The 23381-nt window shown below is 47.5% G+C and overlaps 1 protein-coding gene across 3 annotated transcripts in view; it reads right to left on the bottom strand.

Moving 5' to 3' along the window:
* Window positions 1-23381, bottom strand: part of SEMA6B (semaphorin 6B) — a 164273-nt gene that overhangs the window by 34399 nt on the left and 106493 nt on the right. For 2 of the 3 annotated variants that reach the window (XM_081846103.1, XM_081846104.1), the window contains exons 2-5: window positions 19924-20056; window positions 17113-17239; window positions 10265-10328; window positions 8009-8071 (exon numbers count right to left, since the gene is read on the bottom strand). In XM_081846103.1, the coding sequence (XP_081702229.1) occupies window positions 8009-8071; window positions 10265-10328; window positions 17113-17239; window positions 19924-20029 (360 nt within the window). In that variant the 5' untranslated portion in view covers window positions 20030-20056. Of the gene's footprint in view, window positions 1-8008; window positions 8072-10264; window positions 10329-17112; window positions 17240-19923; window positions 20057-23381 lie in introns of those variants that run through there. The other variant, XM_081846105.1, reaches the window with a different exon arrangement.

Here is a 23381-nt window from a genome sequence, read left to right as displayed (position 1 = left end):
AGATGGGCGGGGTACAAATAATAAATTATTATTATTATTATTATTATTATTATTATTATTATTATTATTAATAGCACTCCACAAAGAGTTCTCCTACATAGACACCACAACTTCCCCCCATTCTGTGGCATTCAAGGACTCACTTTGGGGCTCGAGGTGGCCGAGAAGCGGCTGGGTGCCCCCAACGGAAGCCCCCTGACATGCTAGATTGGATGTCAATTCAAAGTGTTCGTGCTGACCTTTAAAGCCCTAAACGGCCTCGGCCCAGTATACCTGAAGGAGCGTCTCCACCCCCATCGTTCAGCCCGGACACTGAGGTTCAGCACCGAGGGCCTTCTGGCGGTTCCCTCATTGCGAGAAGCAAAGCTACAGGGAACCAGGCAGAGGGCCTTCTCGGTAGTGGCGCCCGCCCTGTGGAACACCCTCCCACCAGATGTCAAAGAGAAGAACAACTGCCAAACTTTTTGAAGACATCTGAAGGCAGCCCTGTTTAGGCAAGAGTTAATGTTTGATGCATTACTTTATTTTAACATTTTTTTGGAAGTTGCCCAGAGTGGCTGGGGAAGCCCAGCCGGATGGGCGGGGTATAAATAATAAATCATTATTATCACGAGGACTTGTTTTTCAAAAAATTGCAAACTGGTGTGGAAATGTGGAGAGCTGAGTTTCAGATTAGAAAAATGAGAAGCAACATGGGTTTTCTTTTTTTTGGGGGGGGTGACATCTCTGAAGTTTGGAGATGTACAATAGAATCCAACGAAACTCTCAAACCATAGAAGTGCCCTTCACCCCCAAAAAGCAGTGTTTTTTGACCAGGAATCATGGACATGTTTGCATGCTATTGTTTTGTTAGTTATTACACTGTGCATTTTTTTGTGTGTGCGCTTTTATATTGCAAACTGCCCTGTGATGCTTGGATGAAGTGCGGCGTAGATTTTTTATTTTTAAATCGATCTAATCCGTGCCGTTTCAAAGCACACTTTTCCTGGACAGACGCCTCTTTGTGCGCATGGTTCTGTCAGGGAACTGGGTCTCCAAATTTCTAAGGGCGCAGATAGCAAAGCGGAATCGTTTGCGTATCGTTTCACAAAGTACGGGTTTGGTCAGTCCCCCACCTTTGTTGTTGTTGTTGAGTTGTTTAGTCATGTCCAACTCTTCATGACCCCCTGGACCAGAGCACACCAGACACTCCTGTCTTCCACTGCCTCCCACAGTTTGGTCAAACTCATGTTGGCACCTTCGAGAGCACTATCCAACCATCTCGTCCTCTGTCGTCCCCTTCTCCTTGTGCCCTCCATCTTTCCCAACATCAGGGTCTTTTCCAGGGAGTCTTCTCTTCTCATGAGGTGGCCAAAGTCTTGGAGCCTCAGCTTCAGGATCTGTCCTTCCAGTGAGCACTCAGGGCTGATTTCCTTCCGAATGGAGAGGTTTGATCTTCTTGCAGTCCATGGGACTCTCAAGAGTCTCCTCCAGCACCAGAATTCAAAAGCATCCATTTTTCGGCGATCAGCCTTCTTTATGGTCCTGCTCTCACTTCCTCCCCCACCTTTAAACGTGAGCAAAATGGAGTCTCTCATCTTCTCCCTGGTTTCAGGTTGTGCTTTTTTTTTAAAAAAAAAACTTGCTGTTGGCGATATCTTGACATTTGCACCTCAGCTCTTTATATCTCGTGCGGGTACCAGTAGTAATAATACTGCTGTTAATAAATGGGAAAATACACCTTTCTCGCTCCCGCCCCCCCATCTCTGTGGCCAGCTATTTGGCTCCAAGCTTGCTAGCTCTTCTCCTTCACCCTCGCCTGCTCTAGCACAGACCTTTCTGTTTCTATTGTGAGTTCTCATCCTCTCTCTTTGCTCTCCCATCCAAGCACCTTTCTTCCCTCTCTGTTTCCATGGTTTCCTAGCAGGCCAGAGAGAGAAAGAGAGAGAGAGAGAGAGAGAGAGAGAGAGAGAGAGAGAGAGAGAGGAACGGGGTTGGTTGAGCCATTCCCCCCCTCCCCGCAAACTCCCCTCACTTCCCCACTTCCTGCTAGCATCATCTTTCGAAGCCATAATCCCTGCCAGGGTGGAAGGCAGGGGGAAAAAATGGTGTGTGTGTGTTTTAATCCCCAGAAATGGAGACCCTCCAAGGGCCCCTATTTTCCAGGGACTGTCCTGGATTTACAGAAGCTGTGCCGGTTTCTGATTTGATCCAAGAATGTCCCGCTTTTCCTTAGAACATCCCTGTTTTCATCGGGCAAATGCTGGAGGGGAAGGAATAAGATGTCACTATTTTCATTGGGGAAATGTTGAAGAGGATGGAATAAGATGCTCCGATTTTCATTAGAGAAATGTTGGGGGGGATGAAATAGGATGTTCCTATTTTCCTCAGAGAAATGTTGGAGGGGATGGAATAGGACGTCCCTATTTTCACTGGGAAAATGTTGCAGGGGATGGAATAGGACGTCCCTATTTTCACTGGGAAAATGTTGGAGGGGATGGAATAGGATGTCCCTATTTTCACTGGGAAAATGTTGGAGGGGATGGAATAGGACGTCCCTATTTACATGAGAGAAACGTTGGAGAGGATGGAATACGACGTCCCTATTTTCATCAGAGAAATGTTGGAGAGGATGGAATAGGACATCCCTATTTTCATCAGAGAAATGTTGGAGAGGATGGAATAGGACATCCCTATTTTCCTCAGAGAAATGTTGGAGGGGATGGAATAAGATGCCCCTGTTTTCATCAGAGAAATGTTGGGGGGGATGAAATAGGATGTTCCTATTTTCCTCAGAGAAATGTTGGAGGGGATGGAATAGGACGTCCCTATTTTCACTGAGAAAATGTTGCAGGGGATGGAATAGGATGTCCCTATTTACATGAGAGAAACGTTGGAGAGGATGGAATAGGACGTCCCTATTTTCATCAGAGAAATGTTGGAGAGGATGGAATAGGACATCCCTATTTTCATCAGAGAAATGTTGGAGAGGATGGAATAAGATGCCCCTGTTTTCATCAGAGAAACATTGGAGGATCTGGAGTTATGAAGCTATCAGTATTGGTTCCTCATTTTTACCCAGATCAAATATGTGCCTTTTTATAAGCGTGTGCTTTCTCTGCTTGGCTGGAGAACTGTGACGCAAAATTCGGAGAACTAGAAATTTCGAAAGCTGGTTTGCACCTAGTTTCAGAAAAGTGTGCATTTGGTTGTTTTGCCTTGAAATGCAAACTGAACAGAACTTCTCTCCCTCCTGCCCCCGGCCAAATATACCTAGGATTTAGAGAAGGACCACAGGGCAGCCTCTGGCATTTCCTGTTCGGCAAATTACCGTATTTTTCGTTCCATAGGACGCACCCGACCATAGGACGCACCTTGTTTTAGAGGGGGAGAATTCCCCCCCTCTTGTTTTCCCCCTCTAAAACAAGGTGCCGTTCAAGGTGTGTTCAGTGGTCTTCAGGAGGCTACCTTGGAAGCCTGGAGAGCGAGAGGGGTCAGTGCGGACCGCCCCTCTCGCTCTCAAGGCTTCAGGTTCCTTTCGACCTGCTCTTTGGGGCTGGTGGGGGGAAGCCCACCACCAGCCCCAAAGAATCATAGAATCACAGAATCCTAGAATCCTAGAGTTGGAAGAGACCACCAGGGCCATCGAGTCCAACCCCCTGCCAAGCAGGAAACACCATCAGAGTACTCCTGACATATGGTCGTCAAGCCTCTGCTTAAAGACCTCCAAAGAAGGAGACTCCACCACACTCCTCGGCAGCAAATTCCACTGTCGAACAGCTCTCACTGTCAGGAAGTTCTTCCTAATGTTTAGGTGGAATCTTCTTTCTTGTAGTTTGGAACCATTGCTCCGTGTCCGCTTCTCTGGAGCAGCAGAAAACAACCTTTCTCCCTCCCTTATGTGACATCCTTTTATATATTTGAACATGGCTATCATATCATCCCTTAACCTCCTCTTCTCCAGGCTAAACATGCCCAGCTCCCTTAGCCGTTCCTCATAAGGCATCGTTTCCAGGCCTTTGACCATTTTGGTTGCCCTCCTCTGGACACGTTCCAGTTTGTCCGTGTCCTTCTTGAACTGTGGTGCCCAGAACTGGACACAGTACTCCAGGTGAGGTCTGACCAGAGCAGAATACAGTGGCACTATTACTTCCCTTGATCTAGATGCTATACTCCTATTGATGCAGCCCAGAATTGCATTGGCTTTTTTAGCTGCTGCGTCACACTGTTGGCTCATGTCAAGTTTGTGGTCAACCAAGACTCCTAGATCCTTTTCACATGTACTGCTCTCAAAGAGCAGGTCGGGGAGCAGCGGAAAGGCATGCAGCCTTCTGCTGCTCCCCAAGCTTGTGGGGCTGGTGGGGGGGGGGAAGCGCTGCCCCCCCCAGCCCCAAAGAGCAAAGAAGCCAAGACAGCTTCTGCCATAGCCGCGTGCAACCTCTCCAGCCGGGAGAGGCTGTGTGCGGCTATGGCAATCCCCCCACCTCCCACAAAAGCCCACAGGAGCCAAGCACCGTTTAAGGAGTGTGTGGCTCCTGTGGGCTTTTCTACAAGGAGGGAGAAGGGACTGACTGGCCGCAAGAGCTTGTGTGCGGCTTTTGGGGGCTTTTCCTGCCTGCCTCCCCCCTGCATTCACCCCACAGGACACAAACACAGTTCCCCTTCATTTGTGGAGGGGGAAAAGTGCACCCTATAGAGTGAAAAATATGGTAAACCCTGTTTAATTTTTCACCCTCTGACCCCCACCGCTCTCTGTTCTCCCAGGGAATGTCTCTGAATGGCCCAAAGTGGAGCCTCTCTGGGACCCGCGTGCCGTGTTTCACAGTCTCCCTTCAGCTCCCGGCAAACATTTTATATCCAACGTGATTTATTAAGAGGCTGGTATAATTGGTTTTGTAATTAATTATTTCTGGTCTGTTGATCGGAACAGACACATCTCATAATCGGTGCGAAATCCAATTTCCAGATTCTATTAACGCCTCCCTGGGCCGAGTGCGAGGGAGAAGAGCCAGACTTTCCCAGGAGACATCCCAAAAGGATTCAAGACCAGCAGAGAGAAACTCTGGGGATCGCAGGCACCTCGCAACTGAGGTAAGTATGTGTCAGGGCAAGCAAGCTGGGTTGCAAACTCTTTTAGCGGCCTATTTAAAGGATTTGAGTGAACCCTTCACAGGAACACAAAGTTAATCCCTGTGATAATTCGGTCTTTGAAATAGAGCAAAATGCTCTACAGCAGAACCTCGGTTTTCGAACGTCTCCGTTGCCGAACCTTTCGGAGCAAGAACGCCGAAAACCCGGAAGTAAATGCTTCCGTTTTTGAAAGCGCCTCAGAAGTCAAAACAGCTTCCACTGTGTGTTTTTCAATCTTCTCAATTGAATTTGCTGACAGCCCTTTGCGCCTCGGTTTTCAAACCTTTTGGAACTCGAACGGTCTTCCGGAATGGATTACATTCAAGAAACTAAGGTACCACTGTATTCTGTACTCTTTTATTTTGTTCCGAGCTTTTAAGTTTTCTCGTCGGTGTTTCTCATCTTGATCCTGCCCGCTGACTGTAATCAAACAGCTACAGAGCAAAATGTACATTCCCATTTTGAGTATTGGATCTGTGGGGCTGTCAGAGAGCCACTGCCACCTGGCTACTTGAAAACATGGCCTTGTCACCGTGGTCACATGAGCCCCGATCAGCTGAGCGAGGTACAAAAGGAGAGACAGAGATGCTGGAATGAGAGAATCTCAGAGATGCATCGAAGAAGGGGTGGATCCAGATAGTTCTTTTGTTTCCCCTTCCCTCGCAGACCAGATTTGACAAGAGGCGGGGCTACCCACCTGTCAATCACCTAATGTCAGAATGACAGCAGATGATTGCCAGAATGGATTACAGTGGTACCTTGGGTTAAGAACCTAATTCGTTCTGGAGGTCTGTTCTTAACCTGAAACTGTTCTTAACCTGAGGTACCACTTTAGCTAATGGGGCCTCCCGCTGCCGCCGCTGTGCGATTTCTGTTCTCATCCTGAAGCAAAGTTCTTAACCTGAGGTACTATTTCTGGGTTAGAGGAGTCTGTAACCTGAAGCGTCTGTAACCTGAAGCGTCTGTAACCCGAGGTAGTACTGTACGTTCAAAAACAGAGGTATCACTGTCGTTGGTCAAGGGAGCCATGGACTCAGAAAGGTTGAAGACCTCTGTTTTATGCAATCTCCTAGTCCCTATTATTGCAAAGCTCAGTTTGAAAATATCCTGGTGATTAGGAAGGCCTTAGTTGCTCCTGCCCCATTTCTGTGAAATGCTGACCCATTTATAGAGATGAGTCACTCTAGAGCGAGACGTCCAAACACCTGCAGGAATTGGCCAGGAGTCCCTAAAAATCAGTGCATCCTATTCAAAAACAAAGGACCCCACTGAGGATCTCTCCAAGTGTCCCTATTTTCCAGGGATAGTCCTGGATTCAGTAGTGATGTATGGAGGTGAGAGCTGGACCATAAAGAAGGCTGATCGCCGAAGAATTGATGCTTTTGAATTCTGGTGCTGGAGGAGACTCTTGAGAGTTCCATGGACTGCAAGAAGATCCAACCTCTCCATTCTGAAGGAAATCAGCCCTGAGTGCTCACTGGAAGGACGGATCCTGAAGCTGAGGCTCCAGTACTTTGGCCACCTCAGGAGAAGAGAAGACTCCCTGGAAAAGACCCTGATGTTGGGGAAGAAGGAGGGCACAAGGAGAAGGGGACGACAGAGGACGAGATGGTGGGACACTGTTCTCAAAACTGCTAACATGAGTTTGACCAAACTGCGGGAGGCAGTGGAAGACAGGAGTGCCTGGTGTGCTCTGGTCCAAGGGGTCACGAAGAGTCGGACACGACTAAACGACTTAACAACAAAAAGTCCTGGATTAACAGAAGCCATCCCACGTTTTTGACTTGATCCCGGAATGTCTTGCTTTTCCTTAGTTGATCCCGGAATGTCTTGCTTTTCCATAGTTTCCCAGCTATTTTTAAGGAAATTTGCCAAAAAAAATCAACACTCCTGACACGGCTTGCCATACGCCTGGGTTTTCCCGGACATTTTACCAATTTTTGGAAATTCTGCCCGGATGCAATTTCTGACAGAAATGGCAGCCCTAGTTAAGCTGCAGTTCCTTAAAGCTAGGGTATCGGAGACTCTGCACAGTTTTGCAGACATATGAGAATGTTGAGGGGGGAAAACTCTGGGCCCAGTAATACTTTAGATGCGAGATTGAGGGGGGGGGGCGAAATCTAGGTGCTCTGAACATGCTAGAGTGTGCAACACGAAGACACACCGTGAGTGGCATATCCAATTATGCAAAAGATGTCATTACTGGCAAGCGTAATAATTTATTCAAGCTGCCGAGTCCAGCTTTCTTCGGAGCACAGCGTCAGTTATGTTAGCCCAGGGCCTGGATGTTAAAAAGCATCGGAAAACATGCAACAGCAAATAAGTGGAGATTTATGGCCAGCTGTTCCCTGGGTCTCCTGTTCCTGATAAGGTTCAAGTTTCTTATTTTTCCAATCTTACCTTCAGCTCCGCACATTTCCACATCTGTTTGCAAACTTTTTTATTTTTTAAAATGTCCCCATGCAAATTCATTGGCATCTTAGGGCAAATTTCTCCTGATAGACACCATTCGGTGTGCAATTTTGCCTAATACAGGGGCTACCTCGGATCTCGAACGAATCCGTTCCAGAAGCCCGTTCAGCTTCCAAAACGTTCGATAACCGGGGCGTGGCTTCCCATTGGTGGCAAACCTTCTTGCACTCAGCAGAAAATACGTTGCACACTTGGGTTCTGAAAAACGTTCGAAAACGGAAGCATTTACTTCCGAGTTTTCGGCATTTGAGAACCAAAACGCACGACAACAGAGGCATTTGGGAACCAAGGTGCCACTGTAAACACATTTCCCCAAAGCAATTTCCCCTAAAACGACATATTTTTTGCATGCTATTTTCCCCACTAATACAGGTATGTGCATTTATATGTGAACTTGGCATTGTAAGGTGCCGCAAAACAGACTTACCTCGTGTTTTCCTTTCATCCGGCAGATGTTGATATCGTGTTGATTCGACCTCCATGTCAGTTTCTAGGCAAAGACCGAACAACAACAACAAAAATGGGTCAAAGAGAAACTGGGAGACAATGATATCTGTGTGGAGGGCGTTGTAGTCTCTTCCCCTCCACCCCTCAAAACACACTTCTAAACAGTACAGTCGTACGTTGGAAATCGAACAGAATCTGTTCCAGAAGTCCATTTGACTTCCAAAACGTTCAGAAACCAAAGCGCGGCTTCCGATTGGCTGCAGGAAGCTCCTGCAGCCAATCAGAAGCCATGGAAGCCCTGTCAGATGTTCAGGTTCCAAAGAATGTTTGCAAACCAGAACACTTGCTTCCGGTTTTCGATCGTTCGGGAGCCAAAACGTCTGAGTACCAAGGCGTTCAGGATCCAAGTTACAACTGTATAAGATTTACCAACCAAAGTGGTATTCAACGAGTTTTACTCACCGAGTAGACCCACTGAAATGAATGAATGTGGTGCATTAATTCCAACAGTTCTGCTCTCAGTAAAACGTAGTTGATTGCCACCCAAAGGCTGCAACCATAACCCAGTTTGCCTAGGAGTAAGTCTCATTGCATTCAATAGGACTTACTTCTGAGCAGACATGGTTTCATTTGCACTGAAAAATCTTCTTTCGGAAGGACCTCCCTGGTTCTAGCCTGTAATTTCTTGTTGCCTCTTTTTCCTGGGCTCAGTATCCACTTCAAAAATGCCCTCTTTGCTACGCTGCTGAGCTGCGACACCGGCTCTTATTGGGTGTGTTCCGTACTGTTATATCTCCCTTCTGTTTTACTGAGAAAATCAATAAAAGCCTATTTAAAAATAGCCCAGTCCTGTGAAGATCCATATCTATCTGAGAGGCAGTCAAGCTCCAAGGGAGTACTTTTTAGCAGGGTCTTTCGTTTCAAAACATTGGGTTCGATCCAGTGCTTTTTTTTTTTTTTTAAAGGTGTTGGTACCCACGTTGTTACAGAAAGCGTTGAACTTTTAATATACCGTATTTTTCGCTCTATAGGACGCACCCGAACCATAGGACGCACCTTGTTTTAGAGGGGGAGAACAAGAAAAAAATATTCTCCCCCTCTCTGCTCGGCGCCCCTTCAGCGAAGCGGCAGGAGAAACGGAGCCCCTTCTATTTCTCTTCCCACCTTGTTGAAGGGGTGCTGTGCCTTTGGAGTGCAGCACACTTTGGAGTTCAGGCGGCTATCCCTGAATAATAATAATAATAATAATAATAATAATAATAATAATAATATCTTTATTGTCATTGCCCCCTCTCGGGGACAACGAAAATTACTTGGCTGCTCCATCCACCCAGGTAGGGCACTCCACACAAAATCAGAACAACTATAAAAACACTAATTAAAACAATACAGTATGATACAGCAAGGAAGATTAGATGACTTTCAAAGTCCAGGTTTCCCCTTCAGGGCCGAGATCGCTCTGGAGAAGAAGCTGTTCTTGAGACGGCTCGTTCTTGTCTTCATCGTCCTGTATCTCCGTCCTGACGGCAGGAGCTCGAAGAGACAGTGACCAGGATGCGATGGATCTTTTACTATGTCCAGTGCCTTCCTCTGGCACCTTGTGGCATAAATCTGCTCTAAGGTGGAGAGTGGGCAGCCAACAACGCTCTCTGCTGCCTTCACAACTCTGCACAACCCCATCCTGTCCTGGGTAGTACAGCTTCCGTACCACACACATAAGCCATAAGTGAGCACGCTCTCAATGGCACAGTGATAGAAGGCAAGCAGCAGTTTCTGCGGAAGATGGTTTTTCCTTAGGATTCTCAAAAAGTACAGTCTCTGCTGCGCCGAGTACAGTCTCTGGTGCTCACCGACCTGTCTCGCTTTCCAGGCTTCAGCGAAAGCAACGCGAAGCCTCCGGAGCGCAGAGGGAGCGCTCCCTCTGCGCTCCGGAGGCTTCGCGTTGCTTTCGCTGAAGCCAAGGAGCCTGCATTTGCTCCATAGGATGCACAAACATTTCCCCTTAATTTTTGGAGGGGGAAAAGTGTGTCCTATAGAGCGAAAAATACGGTATATATTTAAAGCTGCTGGTACTGCATAACCTTGAGTACCCCCCAGAAAAAAAGTACACTATCCAGCCAACTTTAGTCCTGCTCAGAGTAGTCCCATTGCAATGAATGGGCCTAAGTTAATCATGCAAATTAATTTCACTGACAAGGGCTACAAAGACCCTTCACTTTTGAGATTTGTCACGTACCTGATGGTAGCGCATTTCACTGGCCGAGGCCTCGGGTTCAAGGCTGATGCGGTACAAGTTGTCCCTGAGAAGAAAAGAAAGGGAGAAAAAAATAAAAAATGAAGTCTGAGATATTCTGCTTCCTCTCCCATCTTTTAGAAGACCAGGGCGGGCCAAATTTAAATTGCACCGTTCGCCAGCCAAAAATAGGAATGCAAACCAGAGTTCCCAGGATATACCCCAAGCATTTCTTGATTTAACAAAAGAGCAATCCGCATTGATTGTTGCTTTCATTTTATGAATGAATGGTCTCATAAAATTCATGTTAAATTGCTGTTTTAGGGGTTGTTTTTAAAAGTCTGGAACGGATTAAACCGTTTTGCTTTATTTTCTGTGGGAAAGCGCGCCTTGGTTTTGGAACCCTTTGGTTTTGGAACGGACTTCTGGAACGGATTAAGTCTGAGAACCAAGGTACCACTGTATTCGCTTTGTAACCCCCTGTCTTTGCAACAATCAGACAGGAGGGGGTGCCAGATGCTGAGAATACCAGATAATCTGAGAATAATAATCTGAGAATAATAATCTGAGAATAGGTGCTACTGGAAGGAATTTTTTGTTTTGAGAATACCAGTAATGTACATGGACCACTTTTCACTCTCCCAAACTCTGGTGAGTCCAACTGCATTAGAAACTCAGCGGGGAGGGTTAATCGCCTCCCCAAATTGCTTCTCTGCTTCAAAATGTAACCTGCTGCTTCAACTTTGCAGATTTTCGGAGGAGAGGCAAGTTTCCCATCGTCAGATCAAAAGGCACCCAAAATCCGGTTTCTCCCTCCTGGAACCGCACCTCCCCAAAGAAGACACTTCTTCTGGAAAAGGTATCCGTTTGGAAATTCCACATATCCAGAGCCAAGCTTGGGTAACAGGTTCTGGGTTCGAATGCTTGTAAAGCCGGCTCCGGGTGCGAGGCGGTGCTAGCAAAGTGCCCCCAGTACCCCCTGGCATGCTGTGCTAGGCTTAGGGTTAAATCGCTGGCATTCCTCGTCCCTCATTTTCATTTCTCCACAATGCAATACTCTACAAAAAGCTCTGCAGTGTCAGCAAATTAACATTGAGGATTCCAGGGAGGCTGGGCGTATGAGTTGGCGGGGGGGGGGGGAGCGGGGGTGGAAAAACCTGTCAACTTTGGTTTCTCTCAGTTTCGCATTGTTCAAGTTTTAAGCGGAATCCATCACATTTCCACATCCATTTGCGAGTTTTAAAAAATCTCACTGGCACATCACCGCAAATTTCTCCCGATAATGACATTTTCATACGCAGCTTTGCCTAATGTACGCATGATTTGCAAAGCGATGCTCTTTAAGACAATGCACCACTGTCCATTATTTTCACTAATGCATAGAGGCAGTTGGAGGATGTATGGCGGCTAACAGATTGAGGTTGAATCCTGACAAGACAGAAGTACTGTTTCTGGGGGACAGGAGGCAGGTGGGTGTGGAGGACTCCCTGGTCCTGAATGGGGTAGCTGTGCCCCTGAAGGACCAGGTGTGCAGCATTGAGGTCATTCTGGACTCACAGCTGTCCATGGAGGCGCAGGTCAATTCTGTGTCCAGGGCAGCTGTTTATCAGCTCCATCTGGTACACAGGATGAGACCCTTCCTGCCTGCAGACTGTCTCGCCAGAGTGGTGCATGCTCTGGTTATCTCTCGCTTGGACTACTGCAATGCGCTCTGTGTGGGGCTACCTTTGAAGGTGACCCGAAAACTACAACTAATCCAGAAAGCGGCAGCTAGACTGGTGACTGGGAGTGGCCGCCGAGACCATATAACACCGGTCATGAAAGACCTACATTGGCTCCCAGTACGTTTCCAAGCACAATTCCGAGTGTTGGTGCTGACCTTTAAAGCCCTAAACAGCCTCGGTCCAGTATACCTGAAGGAGTGTCTCCACCTCCATCGTTCTCCCCAGACACTGACATCCAGCACTGAGGGCCTTCTGGCGGTTCCCTCGCTGTGAGAAGCCAAGTTACAGGGAACCAGGCAGAGGGCCTTCTCTGTGGTGGCACCCACCCTGTGGAACGCCCTCCCACCAGATGTCAAAGAGAAAAATAACTACCAAACTTTTAGAAGACATCTAAAAGCAACCCTGTTTAGGGAAGCTTTTAATGTTTAATAGGTTATTGTATTTTAGTGTTTTGTTGGAAGCCACCCAGAGTGGCTGGGGAAACCCAACCAGATGGGCGGGGTATAAATAATAAATTATTATTATTATTATTATTATTATTATTATTATTGAGAACAGTGACGGTTTTAGGTGCGTCCGATATGTGTGTGCATCGAGCCGAACCCAGAAGTATCCCAAAAACATCACAACAACATCCCAAAAAGGGGCAGGGCAGAGGCAGTATGGGGGGACACAAGGGGATGTTTGCAGGATTTTCCCATGGTGTTTCAAATATCTTATTCTTCTTTGGCGATCCCTCATAGCCGAGTAAGATTGTCTTCCATAACCACGGTTTTAACAGTGAGTCCGTAAGTGACTGTGGAGGCCAATTCTGGATCCTCACGTCCTTCCACAGTGGGGACATAAGTTTCCGGGCGGGAGTTGGTCCCGGTGAGGGTTTGCCAAGCGTGCCTTCCTCTTAGCACGTTCCTCCCTTTGGTCCTGAGTTCGAGTGTCTTCAAAGCCCATGACACCTTTGGCAAAGGCTGTTCTCCAATTGGAGCGCTCCAGGCCAGTGTTTCCCAATTGTTGGTGTTTATACTACATTTTTAAAGATTTGCCTTGAGACAGTCTTTAAACCTCTTTTGTGACCACCAGCATTAAGGTTTCCATTTTTAAGTTTGGAATAAAGTAGTTGCTTTGGAAGACGATCATCAGGCATCCGCACAACATGGCCAGTCCAACCAAGTTGATGTTGAAGAATCATCGCTTCAACACTGGTGATCTTTGCTTCTTCCGGTACACTGGCATTAGTTCGCCTGTCTTCCCAAGTGACGTGTAAAATTTTTTGGAGACACCGTTGATGGAATCTTTTGAGGAGTTGGAGATGGCGTTTATAAGTGGTCCACGTTTCACAAGCATACAGTAAGGTTGGTAGTACCATAGCTTTGCAAACAAGCATTTTGGTTTCCCTGTGAATGTTCCGGTCCTCCAACACTCTGCACTTCAATCGGGAGAAAGCCGCGCTCGCAGAGCTCAGGCGATGCTGGATTTCGGCATCAATGTCGGCCCTTGTGGAAAGGTTACAAGGGGATGTTTGCAGGATTTTCCCATGGTGTTTCAAATATACGTGACTTCACTTAAACATGCGGTGGCTTGGGACCTAAATGGGCGGTTGCCCATGCATTTTTTAAAAAATGCCTGCATTACCCCAGAATGTGCATTTTGGAATGTATTATAGTAGTACCTCGGGTTAAGTACTTAATTCCTTCTGGACGTCCGTACTTAACCTGAAACTGTTCTTAACCTGAAACACCACTTTAGCTAATGGGGCCTCCCAATTTCTGTTCTCATCCTGAAGCAAGGTTCTTAACCCAAGGTACTATTTCTGGGTTAGCGGAGTCTGTAACCTGAGGCGTCTGTAACCTGAAGCGTATGTAACCTCAGGTACCACTGCACTTGGTGGGGAGAATTGCATTTCAACGTTCAGATAAAGCGTGTTCTCCTTCATGGATATCACGTGTTGCGGTGGGGGCCGCCAGGACACTCCAAAGTTGGGGGCGGGCTAACTGATCGTTGGCCACTGATGCGATTGGGGCTTCCCTTGTTGTTGGGAAGAAGTTAATGTTGCCATTTATTGATTGACAGCCAGAAATAGTAAAACTCCTTGCACGAGGCTAGGGCTTCCTCTTTTCGCCCGTGCCTTGGATTGCCCGTCCCTCCCTCCCTAGAATAGGGTTGTTCGCTTTTACCTTGCTATGCCTGTCATGGGGTCATCTGCTTTGGAGCGGGGGCCTGGTAGGAATTTTGTCCATTTGGCTGATTGGCTGGGGCCATTTGGTTTTTGCCTACTGCGTAGCAAATCGTCACAACTTGTAAGGTTGCGGTTAGGCATTGGTTTATGGTTTGGTTGGTTGAGGGGCATGGATTGGCTGTGCCTGCCCCTCTAATGCTACTGCTGCAAGGGATTCCGTTAAAGGAATCGGGGGCTAACTATTGCTTGTCCACCCTGTCAAGGGGGCTCGGGCCATAGCAATGAGCTCCTGGTTGCATTTGGGGTGAGGGCAGGTTCCCTGCTCCGTCGCTACCCCCAAGTGTATTCCCCCATTCTGACTTTCGCATCGTGCGGAATGTCAGTCCGTCCCCCATGGTGGGGGCAGATAGTTGCAACCAATGCCTAAGCAACCACTCACAAATTTGTATTTTAATAAAGTTGTGGCCAAAATTATTGCCAAAAATCTTAAACAAAAAATTCTGTGTGATGTGTGAGTTATTGGGGTGGACCTGGGGACCTCGACACGCAAATGCATGCATTGTTTCAGAAAATGCAAATCCGGTGGGTTCTCCTTTAAACGTGAGCCAAATTGAACTTCTACTTAGACCACGACTTCCATCAGTGATGGAGCGCCCTAGCATTCACCTAAGCCGCCCTGTGCCGCCGCTCTGAAGGGTAAGCAAGTTTGGATGCCAGAACCAACTACGTACCAGGGCTCCGCGGTTTCCTGCTCGCAACCCGAAAGGCGCATCGCCGCCACCTGTGAGTGACAGGTCTCCCGGCCTCAGCGGCGCACCCAGGCGCTCTGTTTACAAACGGCAGAGTCGCGCTTCATTACCCCACCAACCCCATCTGCGCAGCCCAGACTTTAAAAGTCCCATTAAAAACGCAAATAGATAAAAATTATATACCCAGAACGGGATTTATGATGTGCAAGGCTCCGGGGTGAGGTGCGGAAGGAGGGAAGAAGGCAGCGCACTGAGGGGAAATCCTTGCACATGTCAGGAGGTTATTTAGCGCTTTATTGGGGTGGGGGTGTGGACACCACCCCAAAGCATCTAAAACAGCTATGCATGATGAGCTTTCAAGAGCCAGCCCACCCAACGGAAAGCACAACTAATACAGAATGCGGCAGCTAGACTGGTGACTGGGAGCGGCCGCCGAGACCATATAGCACCGGTCTTGAAAGACCTACATTGGCTCCCAGTACGTTTCTGAGCACAAGTCAAAGTGTTGGTGTTGACCTTTAAAGCCCGAAACGGCCTCGGCCCAGCAGACCTGAAGGAGCGTCTCCACCTCCATCGTTCAGCCCGGACACTGAGGTCCAGCTCTGAGGGCCTTCTGGAGATTTCCTCACTGTGAGAAGTGAGATTACAAGGGAACCAGGCAGAGGGCCTTCTCGGTGGTGGCGCCCGCCCTGTGGAATGCCCTCCTGTCAGATGTCAACGAAATAAACAACTACCTGACTTAGCTGGTATTCAGCTGGTATTCAGCCCATGTCGTTAATGTAGATTTTGACGAATTTTATTAAAAATAGCTCTTCTTCTTCTTCTTCTTCTTCTTCTTCTTCTTCTTCTTCTTCTTCTTCTTTGAGATTTTGCATCTTTGGGCAATCTACTGCTGTCTGAACCTGACTCATCTGACTCCTGAGTTGCTCTGAATAGGCCTTGCCCAAATCTGATGCCCAGCCCTATTCATTGCTTTAGTTTTGGCCACTGTGAGCGTCACAAGGTGAAGATAGCGAAGGTTTCAGCAGAAGCCGGAATGCAGTGCGACGGAAACAGCGCAGTTTGCGGTGAGCGCAGGGCAGCGCAGGGCAGAAACCGCGGCTTCGCTATATACCTCGCGACAAGGCTCTAGACCTCATTCTGGGAAGGCCGCGCAACTCTGAAATTAGGCAAGGCAGCAGTTTGCAGAGCACGCCGAAATCTACCAGGCAGAGTGCCTTAACCCGGCCTCGCCATTCTTAATTTATCCTGCATTTTCTGCTGTGCTCTTCCTGTGGATTTCAGGTTGCTATGGAGATGCAGCAGTCCGCAAGCTAGGCAACTCTGCACCCCCTTTGTATTATGTCTCCGCTTCCACCCCCCCCTTTGGCTCCTCCAACAAATATTCGATGCTACTCTTAAAGGCACAGGAGCCTCACATTGCGGGGTCACTGAGGAGAGAGTGCATTTGAACATGCGCAGAGTGCCTTTCCCTTCTCATGGACGGGCCAGCAAATAGGGACCTTCTGGGATCAGACAGGAAGCTGGGATGGCTTTCGTAATTCCGGGACTGTCCCTGGAAAATTGGGACGCTAGGAGGGTATTATTCCAGGTTGGATAGTTACAATGGAACGGTCTCGGTGGTGGGGTGCACATTTTTATTCTTATTTATTTATGATTATTAGGTAAAGGTAAAGGGACCTCTGAGCATTAGGTCCAGTCATGGCTGACTCTGGGGTTGCAGCGCTCATCTCGCTTTATTAGCCAAGGGAGCCGGCGTACAGCTTCCGGGTCATGTGGCCAGCATGACTAAGCCGCTTCTGGCGAACCAGAGCAGCACATGGAAACACAGTTTACCTTCCCGCTGGAGTGGTACCTATTTATCTACTTGTACCTATTTATCTACTTGTACTTTGACGTGCTTTCAAACTGCTAGGTTGGCAGGAGCAGGGACCGAGCAATGGGAGCTCACCCCGTCACGGGGATTCGAACCGCCGACCTTCTGATTGGCAAGTCCTAGGCTCTGGGGTTTAACCCACAGCGCCACCCGCGTCCACCACAGGCAATTCATATTGCAGCTCTCAGTTTTTAGAAGGGAATAAGTCCCTCTTGCCTTCGCCGAATAACCACGGTCCCCGTTTCTAAATCATGCACTGAGCTTCGGAATGCTATAGGGGCGCCAGGAACATCTTAACATGCCAATATGGCTGGGTGGTATGGGGTTACCTGTCTCCTATGTACAAAGTCCTGTTGAACGTCAACATTCGTTGGATCCTGAGGCGCTCTGCGCCGCCATCTTGGCTGGAAAACCGGCCCATCCCGTTGCCCACGAAGACCGGGTAATGCTTCACATCTGGGGGAAAGCGAGAGCAGGTCAACGGGAAGTTGGAGAAGTTTATTTACGTTTATGTGTTAGTGCATTTAAAGATCACTCTTCCAGTGGAAACCAGGTCCACAGTCACACCATGCAGCCGAAGCACATTCAGTGCATGTGGCTTCCCTCAAAGGATTCTGGGAGCTGTAGCGTGCACCCTCACAGAGTAGTCGCCAACCTTAACATACGACAGTTCCCAGGATTCCATGGGAGAAAGTCATGTGCGTTAAATGTATGGTGCAGATCCCTCCTAGTAATGTATACAGATACAGTGGTGCCTCGCAAGACGAAATTAATCCGTTCCGTGAGGCTCTTCGTATAGCGGTTTTTTCGTCTTGCGAAGCAAGCCCATTGACAGCTTAGCGGATTAGCGCTATTAGCGGTTTAGCGGCTTTTAGCGGATCAGCTGATAAGCGGCTTAGCGGCTTAGGAAAAGGGGGGGGGAGGGGGGAAAACCCGCAGGAACTCGCAAGACATTTCGTCTTGCAAAGCAAGACGATAGGGAAATTCGTTTTGCGAAGCGCCTCCAAAACGGAAAACCCTTTCATCTAGCGGGTTTTTCGTCTTGCGGGGCACCACTGTACTAGAAACCAGGGTCAGTAGATTAATAACAACAACAACAACAACAACAACAACAACAACAACAACAACAACAACAACATTTTTTTATTTTTACCCCACCCTTCCTGGTTCAAAAACAGGGCTCAGGGTGGCTAACAACAAATTTAAAACACTTAATTATAAAAGGAGCATAAAATACAGTATAAAAACATTAATAACAACAAAATTCAAAAATCCATTAGATAATCCCCAGGGCTAGCTGGCTGAATTGGTCCTACTTGGGCCAGCGAGGAGGCCAGGGGAGAATTAGCTGTGGGGTCTCAGAGCGGGTGATCTTCATAAAAGGGGGAGGGGGAGGGAAGAGAAGGGAAATAGAAGATCAGGCTGAATTCCAATTAAAAGGCCAGGCGGAATAGCTCTGTCTTACAGGCCTGACGGAAAGAGGTTAAATCCTGCAGGGCCCTGGTCTCATGGGACAGAGCATTCCACCAGATCGGAGCCATCACTGAGAAGGCCCTGGCCCTGTTGGAGGATAGTCTGACTTCCTTAGGGCCCGGGACCTCTAAACTATGGTTATTCATGGACCTTAAGGTCCTTTGCAGGGCAGACCAGGAGAGACCAGGTATAGGCAAACTCGGCCCTCCAGATGTTTTGGGACTACAACTCCCATCATCCCTGACCACTGGTCCTGTTAGCTAGGGATGATGGGAGTTGTAGTCCCAAAACAGCTGGAGGGCTGAGTTGGCCTACGGCTGGAATAGACCCATTGGAATTAATAGATCTCTGAGAAGGCCTCACATTGAATGAAACCCACTGTCTACCTCATAAAAACAAAAGCTGTCGGCATAATTTTAAAAAGTGCCTTTCAGAACAGGCACCTTCACCGACACAAAGGAGGCCCCATTTCTCATCCATGATGCAAATTGAATAGAATGGAAAGGAATCTTAGAGTTGCAAGGGACATCTCAGACTCATCTAGTCCAACCCCGTAGAATGCAAGGAATGTCAGGTCAAGCATAAATGACAGACGGACCGCATGTGGAGTGCTATGTGCAATTCTGACCGCCTGACCTCAAAAAAGGACACCGAAGCATTGAAAAGGGTTTCAGAAAAAGGCCAGCTTAATTATCACGGGGGTGGGGCAACTCCTCCAGGGAGAAAGGGTGCAGAATTGGGGAGTTTTTTGTTCAGTGAAAAGTTGAGTAAGTTTACAAAATTATGCCGGGCATGTAGAAAGTGGAAAGAGGAAAGAATTTCTCCCTCCCTCATAACACTAGACTGTCTGGCCAAAGTGGTGCAGGCTTTGGTTATCTGCCGCTTGGACTACTGCAATGCGCTCTACGTGGGGCTACCTTTGAAGGCAGCTTGGAAACTACAATTAATCCAGAATGCGGCAGCTAGACTGGGGACTGGGGCGGCCGTCAGGACCACATAACACTGGTCCTGAAAGAGCTACATTGGCTCCCAGGACTTTTCGGAGCACAAGTCAAAGCATTGGTGCTGAGCTTTAAAGCCCTAAATGGCCTCGGCCCTGTATACCTGAAAGAGCATCTCCATCGTCCAGCCCGGACCCTGAGGTCCAGCGCCGAGGGCCTTCTGGCAGTTCCCTCTCTGAGAGAAGTGAGGTTACAGGGAACCAGGCAGAGGGCCTTTTCGGTAGTGGCACCCGCCCTGTGGAACGCCCTCCCACCAGATGTCAAGGAAATAAACAACTGTCTGACTTTTAGAAGACATCTGAAGGCAGCCTTGTTTAGGGAAGTTTTTAATGCTTGATCTTTTATCGTGTTTTTTAATCTTCTGTTGGGAGCTGCCCAGAGTGACTGGGGAGGCCCGGCCAGATGGGTGGTGTTTAGGCGAGAAATAAAACTGCACACAGTGTTTGTGGAGCAAGAAAGTCCCTTTGGCTTCGACCGCTGACCATTATGGGATGGGAGCTGGACTTCCATGACTTCTTTGATGGCCCCACAGATTCCCTAACTCTTGGCGAGAATGAAAAATATTTTTGGGGGGGTGGCAGAGGGAATTAGGCTACCCCCCCTTTTTAAGTAGCACCAGCCCGGCTCCATCCTCCTTCGGCCACATCCTGTCCCAGCCTCACTTACAGTCATGAAGGGCCACACTGATGGGACCGGGCTCTTCGGGGAAGAGTGCGTGAGTTTCCCCCTCCAGTAGGAAAAGTAGGACGAGCGGCAGACAGGCGGGCCTCATCGTCTCCTCTCGGAGCACGCCTCACACCTGCAGGGGTTCAAGATGACAGAATAATGTTAAGCCATTAGCCGTGTGTGTTGTGGTCCACGTCAATAACAACCTGTGGTGCATTGAGCCCCGATAAAATGCATGGGAGGCAGGGGGGCAGAATCAGAGGACCAGAGGGATGGCAGGTCCAAGGAAAGGAGGAAGAAGGTAGCCCACAGGTGGGAAAAGGGGTGCATTGTTCTCCCATCCTCCAGAAATTTCCCTCACACCTCTGGATCTTGCACGAATGCTCCCCAAACCAGCTCAGGTAAAGGTAAAGGGACCCCTGACCATTAGGTCCAGTCACGGCCGACTCTGGGGTTGCTTTGGTGCTTCCTCCCCCCACCCAAATGTCTCTGCTAGAAACGAAAGGAAAAGGAATCCCCAGGGGAAGCAAGTTCTGAATAGTTTGGTTTCAAGCTGCAGCACCTGTTTTGTAGAATGACAAGGTGTGATGGGGCGGGGGGGGGGGTTAGCTCGCCTGTGAAAAAGAAGATTAGGGAGAACATTTGCACATCGGTTTCTGACAGACAGATGCACTCGCCAGTTGTTGAGAGCCAACCGGTTGGTCAGCTGTCTGTGTCATAAGACAAGAAGCTCTTTTGATTCCCTCCTCCTGATCTTTCACTGACCAGATAATCCCAAATGACAGGACCTCCCCGCCTGCCCACATTGCCAGTTTCGTGTTTCAGCCCCACAAAACTGATGCTCCCATGTTCCAAGGGAGGCCAGTTGGTACTCCCCACAAGTAAAGCATTTTTAGAATCAAAGAATGGTGGACCCCAAAGGCCCTGCAGGAATCACAGCTCAATTTAAGAAGCATTTAACACTTAAGGAGGTAGCGAATCCATCAGCTTTGGTTTCTTTTAGTTTCTTTTCTTTTTTTTAAAAAAAACGCTTTTTATTGAGTTTTTCACAAACAAAAATAAACCAGTTTTTTACAGTCATCATTTTATGTTATCTTATTTACTCTGCGTATATTCACGCCCAGACTTCCTTCCTTCCCTGCTTCAGTTTTCTTAATATATATCTTCTCTTGCAGGTTCTTATTCACCTTCTATACACTTCACAGGATTTATGTTCACCCTGCTACAGTTTTTAAACTTCTACAGTTAATTCTTATGTATGCAACAAATTTACCCCACTCTTCTTCAAACTTTGTCCCTTTTTGGTCTCGAATTTTATAAGTCGTTTTAGCTAATTCTGTATACTCAAAAAATTTGGCCTGCCATTCCGTTACTGTTGTGAGTAATTTCCACATTTGAGCCACGAGGATCCTAGCTGCTGCTGTAGCATATTGGAATAATTTATGATCCTCCTTTTTTACTTCCTCCCCTATTATCCCTAATAAAAAAGCCTCCGGTTTTTTTGGGAATGTATACTTTTTCGGGAATGTTTCTTTTAGTTTCTTATTCCCCCCTCCAAAGTTTAGTTCTCTTTCATTTGTAGAGAACACCCTTTTGCGAAGCTATTTCCCCTAATACGATGCACTTTTGCACGTGGTTTTCACTACAGACGCAGTTCCACGAACACTTTCCCCTGATGCACGCATTTCAATTCACCTTTCCACCACCCCCCAGTCTTTGCATTTCGGTACATATTACTTGGCTGGAGAACAGCACTACAAAATCTGTGTGGATTTCAAAGGGCGGGGAAGTGCAAATTTCATAGGGCAGCTGTGTTTCATTTCCCATTAGGAAGTAGGTTCACCATTAAAAAAAATTTGAATTTATTGAATTTGCCGTCTGCTCACCATCACCATCTAGTGTCCCCTTTGTATAATGCGCTTAAAAACACACTTAAAACATTATATTTGCAGCTGTGTAGCTGAGTCATTAATCCAGACAAGGCAGAGGTGTTCTTGTTTTTATTGTAATTATTTCTATGAGAGGTGTGTTTGTGTGTGTACTATATATACATAATATAATATAAAATTCCATCCGTGTTTTGATTGTTTCTTTCCCTATGTTTTTAGTTGATTGTTGTTTTGATCTGTAAGCCGCCTTGAATGCCTGTCAGGGGGAAATTGGGGTTTAAATAAATATCATCATCACCACGGGTCACTTTGCCCTTTAAGTTTGCTCAGCTTTTACAGCGGAAAGGGGCTTAAGTAGGAGACCCCGTGAAATAGAGTCAAGAGTGGATTTCATGCTCTTTATTCAGCTCATAGTGGTGAGGAGGAATGTGAGTCCCCTCAAAGTATCTGCTTTATATACATTATTTACACAATGGGCTGCACGTGATAGGCTAATTCTAGAATTCTCCTGTAAGCCAATCAGGTTGTAGATTCACTTCCACCTGGAGCCGGATTGGGTGGCTCCTGCAGACCAATCATACTGCTGCATTGTTCTAGGATCAATCAGACTGCTGCATTCTGAATCCTATTGTTCTAGGACCAATCAGACTGCTGCATTTTGGATCCTATTCAACTCAGTACATAACGCCCAGCCTGTCAATTTCTTAGCCAGGTGTTATGTACTGAGTCGAATAGGATCCAAACTGCAGCAGTCTGATTGGTCCTAGAACAATAGGATCCAAAAGGCAGCAGTCTGATTGGTCCTAGAACAATAGGATTCAGAATGCAGCAGTCTGATTGGTCCTAGAACAATGCAGCAGTATGATTGGTTGGCAGGAACCACCCAATCATGCTCCAGATAGAAGTGAATCCACAACCTGTTTGGCTTACAGTAGAATTCCGGAATTAGCCAATCATGTGCAGCCCATTGTGTAAATAATGTATATAAAGCAGATACTTGGAGGGGACTTTCATTCATTCCTCCTCACCACTATGAGCTGAATAAAGAGCATGAAATCACTTTGTGACTGAGTATATTCACCAAGAGAGGTCTTCTCTGTGCTCTTTCAAACTGTCTTTGGAAAACAGAACTGTTCAGACAGGTGTTGGCAACATGGGTTTTGTTTTTCGCCCCCCACAGACACCGTTGATGTCTTTACCAATGTTGTTCTTGTTGGGTTGTGTATTTATGCCGCACAACACCTTGTAATATTTGCTGAGGAAGTGTGGTTTATAAATATTTTAATGAACACGGCACATTCTAAGGCGGTGCACCAGATTCAGTCGAAGCCCGAATCCAGTCTGCTTTGGGCAGGACTGGACTTCAGCTGAGCTGGGCTGAGATATCCTCAATCGACCCAGGATGAGCCGTCCGGACAACGGTCAGAAGCCCTAGGCTCTGTGGTTTAACCCACAGCGCCACCCGCGTCCCAACCCTTAATAGGTATATGTGCATATATTGGAGCCATGTGAGCTGCGGTTTTGATGACTAGGCTGTTCACCAAAGTGGTCCATTCTGAAACATTCTAT

Source organism: Podarcis erhardii (genome assembly GCF_964252035.2).
Source record: "Podarcis erhardii genome assembly, chromosome: 18".
NCBI classification, from domain to species: Eukaryota; Metazoa; Chordata; class Lepidosauria; order Squamata; family Lacertidae; genus Podarcis; species Podarcis erhardii.
This window is presented reverse-complemented; position numbering and strand designations above follow the sequence as displayed.